The following is a 6,000-nucleotide window of genomic DNA, read 5'->3' as shown; positions in this document are numbered from 1 at the left end:
GGCTCTGTGCTGACTGCCAGCTCGGAGCCTGGGGCCTGTTTCAGTCTGTGCCTCCCTCTCTCTCTGACCCCCCCCTGCTCACGCTGTCTCTCTCTCCTAGAAATAAATAAAACATTTAAAAAAAAAAAAAAAAAAGCAGTGAAAAATTTAATAAAAAAAAAAAAAGGGGTGCCTGGGTGGCTTAGTCGGTTAAGCGTCCAACTTTCACTCAGGTCATGATCTTGCGGTTCGTGGGTTCGAGCCCCGCGTTGGGCTCTGTGCTGACTTGCCAGCTCAGAGCCTGGAGCCTGTTTCGCTCTGTGACTCCCTCTCTCTCTGACCCTCCCCTGCTCACCCTGTCTCTCTCTCTCCTAGAAATAAATAAAACTTTAATTAAAAAAAAAAAAAACAAGCAGTGAGTTTTTATCATTACTTCAAATAAATACATTAAGAATGTGTCCAACATTATTTGTAAACTCGGTAAGATTTTCCCCAGTAAATCCAGTAAAACCTTGGTTTGTGAGCAGGACCAAGGAAGGCAGATAAAAGGAGACATTTTCAGGAAGGGTATGTCGTAGTATCATGCGGTGCAGAGTTCCTCAGAAGGAAGCATAAAGGTGGTGAACTTGACAATAAGGAAGTGCCTCTCACGGGTTGAGCTGACTGTCATCCACGGGGACTCTTACTGCTCATTTATGTGACTTGACACCGTGCTCTGTTTGCTCTTTAGATAAGAGTAATGTTTATTTGAAGAAAGACTGACAGATTGTAAAATGTTACATGCTTTTTTTTTTTTTTTACAAGATTTGTAAATTCTGTGTGTGTATACATTATATAAAATTTGATACTCTGAGCTACCATTATATCCTTGATAATCCCTTGTTTTAATCATGTTCAGTAGCCTTACTGGGATTTCAAACCATATACCAAAACTAAACCACTTCTGTGAAAGATCTAGAATTTTAAAACCAAAAAGCAGGGAGAAAACAGGTACACAGCACTTCGTCTGCTGTGTTCAGAACTTTTTGCTTGTTAATTCACTAGCGGTCATAGGTTCAGCTAGTATATAGACTGGAAATGTTATTTCCAGTATGGTAATGTCATTTACACTAATGAAATATAAAGTTCTTATAAAACAACAACAACACAAATGTACTGAACTGTATGCTTAAAAATATTTACAGTGTACAGTTTATGTGTGATTTTGCCACAATTTAAAAGAAAAACAATCTGTACATACCCATGAGCTACTTCAAAGCAAAAATGCTGTGTTATCTTTAAATTCTTAATTCCTCTATGGTCTGTAGTTTTATTCTTAGCACAGAGCTAAATATGATATCGTGTTTACCCAGGATGCTTAGTGGGCAGTTAGTTTAATCTATTCAGTGTTTATAACTTTACTTGGTAATTTTCAGTATTATGAAGTTTTGGAGTTACGTATTAGTACCTTGTTAACCAATCCAACCCTGCTAAAATTAAAAGTTGCATGTATTCCTTTTTAAAGTTCCTATAAAACAAAAATGGGTTCATGAAGGCATATGTAATATTAATTGACATTCAATTATCTCTTTTCTTTCTAGAATGATCTTTGCTGAGTGTTCCCCCACCACTTGTCCCTGTGGCGAGCAGTGCTGTAACCAGAGGATACAGCGACACGAGTGGGTGCAATGTCTAGAACGATTTCGAGCCGAGGAGAAAGGCTGGGGAATCAGAACCAAAGAGCCCCTGACAGCCGGGCAGTTCATCATCGAGTACCTGGGGGAGGTTGTCAGCGAGCAGGAGTTCAGGTACGGGGGCCGCCGGGGACGCCCCGATAGAACAGCGGGGCCACCAGATGAGAATGGAGAATGGAAGATATCAGATTTACTTCCAGCCTAGTCTTTACGGGCTTTCAATTCTTCCTCTCCTCTTTAGGAACAGGATGATTGAGCAATATCATAATCACAGCGACCACTACTGCCTGAACCTGGATAGCGGGATGGTGATTGACAGTTACCGCATGGGGAACGAGGCCCGATTCATCAACCACAGCTGCGATCCCAACTGTGAGATGCAGAAATGGTAAGAAGGCAGGGGGAGGTGAAGCCAAGCGTCCAGCAGAACAGAAGGCGTAAGGGTATCAATAGGTGAATCTTCCCATGGTGGGAGTCAGCCGGCACGGACCTCTGGCGGTCCCGGTACGCCATACCCTCCAGGCAGAGAGGAAGCTGCTGCCGTCTGTCACCCCATCCGAACCGCTCCCGGGAACTGTAGTGGTGCGCGCAGGAGCAGAACGCGGTGCGTTCGGCCGGCTCACCGCGCGTCAGGCACTGTCCCGTGTTCGCCAGTGAGCTCGTGCAGCATATTCACTGCAAGCCCACTGGATTTGTCACAGAGAGAAACAAAAATAAGTAAAATAGATTAGAATCTAACTGAAAAGGAAAAAAATTACATCTTAGATAATCACACTGGCAGAATCTGATGTAATAATTTTGGAGCTGGAGTCTGTTGAAAGCTTGCAACTTCTAGGGGAAGCTGAGATGGCAAAGCGTGGCTCCTTTAGTCCATTTCAACTTAGAACAGTAGCAGCCACCCCCTCCCTGCCCCCAGCCACATGGCAGGCGGCTCTGCAGGCATTCCTGGAACAGCCGGTTCCCCGACGCAGAGGCTGGGCTTGCTACAAAGGCCCCTGTCCTCCAGACGTCGGGCATCTGGCTCTGATCGTCGGGGATCTGGCTCTGATCGCTCTGATCTGGCTTCTGATCGCAGCGGTGCAGACACAGGGGCAGCCATTGCTGTGGTCCCTCCTCCTCCACCTGAAGTGACTTCCAAGAGATTTGAAGGGCCCTGTTTTCTTCCCCTTCATTTTTCACTTTTGTTCCTTTCGGGAGCCAGAAATTAAAGGTTAGAATATGTGAACACTGGGGAAAGAGGGAAAATGTTATTTCCAAACATGCCACATTATTAGGTTCAAATTTGCAGCGTTCAAGGAAAAATCACAAGGAATACAAAGAAACAGAGAACCATGGCCCATTCAAAGGGAAAAAATAATTCAAAATAATCTTTCTCTAAAAAGGACTCAATGGCAGATACATTAGATACTGACTTCAAAACAAATGCCCAAAGATGCTCAAAGAACTACGGGATGCGGTGGAGAAATTCATGAAAGTGATGTATGAACAAAATGCAAATAAGAGATAGAAAGCCTAAAAAGAAACTAAAAAATTCTGAAAAGTACCATAATTGAAATGAGAAATTCACTAGAGGGATTCAAACACAGAGTTGAGCAAACTAAAGAAAAAATCCATGAACTTCAAGATAATGACAGTGGAAATTCTCAAATCTGAAGAACAGAAAGAAAAAAAATTGAAGGAAAGAGGACAGACCCAGGGCACCTGGGTGGCTCAGTCGGTTGAGCATCTGACTTCGGCTGAGGTCATGATCACACGGTGGGTTCGAGCCCCGCGTCGGGCTCTGTGCTGACAGCTCAGAGCCTGGAGCCTGTTTCAGATTCTGTGTCTCCCTCTGTCTCTGAACCTCCCCTGCTCACCCTGTCTCTCTCTCTCTCTCTCTCTCTCTCTCTCTCTCTCAGAAATAATAAAACATTAGGGGAAAATTTTTAAAAAAAGAGAGAGAGAGAGAACAGACCCTTGGCAGCCTCTGGGACACCATCCAGCAGGCCAGCATGTGGGTCGTGGGCCTCCCAGAAGTAGCAGACAAAATATTTGAACAAATGATGATTGTAAACTTGCTAAATTTGATGGGAGCATGACTATAAACAACCACGATGCTCACTGAGCCCCAAGTGAGAAGGACTTAATGACACAGCACAAAACATAATCAGACTTGGAAAAGATATAGACCACATCGTGAAAGCGGCATTAGACAAGCACATCATCACATACAAGGGATCCTCAATAAGAGAACTTGCAGACTTCTCATCAGAAACTTTGGAGGCCTGGGGCACCTGGCTGGTTCACCTGGTGGAGTGTACAACTCTTAATTTCAGAGTCATAGGTTCGAGCCCCATGTTGAGTATAAAGATTACTTAAAATCTTAAAGAATAAAAAGCAGATGGCTTAAACTCTCCAATCAAGTGACAGAGTGGAATTCAACATCTATTTATGATTAAAACCTTAAAGTGGGCATGAGGGGCGCCTGGGTGGCTCAGTGGGTTAAGCATCTGACTTTGGCTCAGGTCAAGGTCTCACAGCTCATGAGTTCAAGCCTCTCATCAGGCTCTGAGCTGTCAGCACAGCTGAGCCTGCTTCAGATTCTGTGTCTCCCTCTCTCTCTGCCCCTCCCCAGCATGCTCTGTCTCTCTCTCTCAAAAATAAATATTAAAGAAAATCTTTTAAACAAAGTAGGCATGAAGGAATATACCTCAATATAATAAAGGCTACGTACAACAATCCCACAGCTATCATCATACTCAGTGGTGAACGTCTGACAACTTTTACTCTTAAGATCAGAAAACACTCTTGGGGCACCTGGGTGGCTCAGAGTCATTGAAGTGTCTGACTTTGGCTCAGGTCATGATCTCACAGTTCATGAGTTTGAGCCCCACATTGGGCTATCTGCTGTCAGCTTAGAGTCTGCTTCAGGTCCGCTGTCTCCCTCTCTCTCAGGCCCTGTCCCCCTGAAAAATAAACAAACATTAAACAAACAGATGAGAAAACACTCGTACCACTTTTATTCAACACAGTACTGGAAGTACTCGCCAGAGCAATTAGGCAAGAAAAAGAAGTCAAATACATCCAGATTGGAAAGGAGGAAGTAGATCTGTCTCAATGTGTAGATGACGTGCCGTCGTATACAGAAAACCCTAACAACTCTACAAAAAAAAAAAAACTGTTAGAACTGATAAATGATGTCATTTACATTGCAGGATTCAAAATCAAAATATGCAATTCAGTTGAATTTCCATACTCTAATAACGGCCTGTCAGAGAAAGTAAGAAACAGTCCTCTCATTCCCAGCAGCAGCATAAAAGATAAAATACCTAAGAGCAAATTTAACCAAGGAGGTAAAAAGCATGTGCATTGAAATCATTAGTAATTCAGTAGTGAAAAAAAAATGTAGAAGGCACAAATAAATGGATGATATTATATGCTCATGGAATGGAAGAATTAAAGTTAAAAATGTCCAGACTGCCAAAAGCTGTCTACAGACTCAATGCAATAAAAATCAAAACTTCAGAGGCAAGTTTCAGGGAAATAGGACAAAGAATCCTAATACCCCAGATCTTGAAAAGAATGGAGAAAGAAGAATAAAGCTGGAGGCATCACACTTCCTGATTTCAAACTGTTACAAAGCTGTAATAATCAAAACAGTATGGTATTGGCATAAAAATAGATAGAAGTGAACGTCGTTCAACAGAGATAAACCTGCATTCAGGTGATCAACTTAAGGCAAAGGTAGGGATCAGGCAGTCTGTTCGATAAATTGTGCTGGGAAAGCTAGACAGCCACACATGAGAGAGTGAAACTGGATGCCTGTCTTACACTACATACAGTCAAGTCCAGACGTCTTGAGGACTCGGAACATAATTCCTGAAACCACAAAACTCCTAGAAGTCATTGGGGGATAAGCTCCTCGACTTCGGTCTCAGGCAGGATTTTTTGGGTTTGACTCCAGAAGCAAAGGTAAGCAAAAGCAGAAATGAGCAAGTGGGACCACATCAAACTCTATAAAGTTTCTTTACAGCATAGGAAACCATCAACAAAGTAACCTACAGAGGGGGGAAATACTACAATTCAGATATTTGACAAGTGGTTAATATCTAAAATATATATGAAGAACTCTTACTACTCAGTAGCAACAAAGCAGTCTAATTAAAAACTGGGCAAATGATCTGAATGGATATCTTTCCAAAGACGACATGAAGATGGCCAACGAGTGCATGAAAAAGGGGCTCAACATTACTTGTCATCAGAGAAATGCAAATCAAAACCACAAGGAGATACCACCTCACACCTGTTAGAATGGCTGTTATGAAAGACAATAAATAACAAGTGTTGGTGAGGAAAAGGATTAAAGCGA

At 42.6% G+C, this 6,000-nt stretch overlaps 1 protein-coding gene across 5 annotated transcripts in view; it reads left to right on the top strand.

Moving 5' to 3' along the window:
- Nucleotides 1–6,000, top strand: part of ASH1L (ASH1 like histone lysine methyltransferase) — a 182,747-nt gene that overhangs the window by 154,521 nt on the left and 22,226 nt on the right. For all 5 annotated transcript variants that reach the window (XM_039251468.1, XM_039251467.1, XM_039251469.1 and 2 more), the window contains 2 exons: nucleotides 1,560–1,766; nucleotides 1,894–2,040. In XM_039251468.1, coding sequence (XP_039107399.1) covers nucleotides 1,560–1,766; nucleotides 1,894–2,040 — 354 coding nt within the window. The remainder of the gene's footprint in view (nucleotides 1–1,559; nucleotides 1,767–1,893; nucleotides 2,041–6,000) is intronic.

The sequence above is a fragment of the Hyaena hyaena genome, unplaced genomic scaffold (genome assembly GCF_003009895.1).
Source record: "Hyaena hyaena isolate Hyena2069 unplaced genomic scaffold, ASM300989v1 scaffold_385, whole genome shotgun sequence".
Lineage (NCBI taxonomy): Eukaryota > Metazoa > Chordata > Mammalia > Carnivora > Hyaenidae > Hyaena > Hyaena hyaena.
This window is presented reverse-complemented; position numbering and strand designations above follow the sequence as displayed.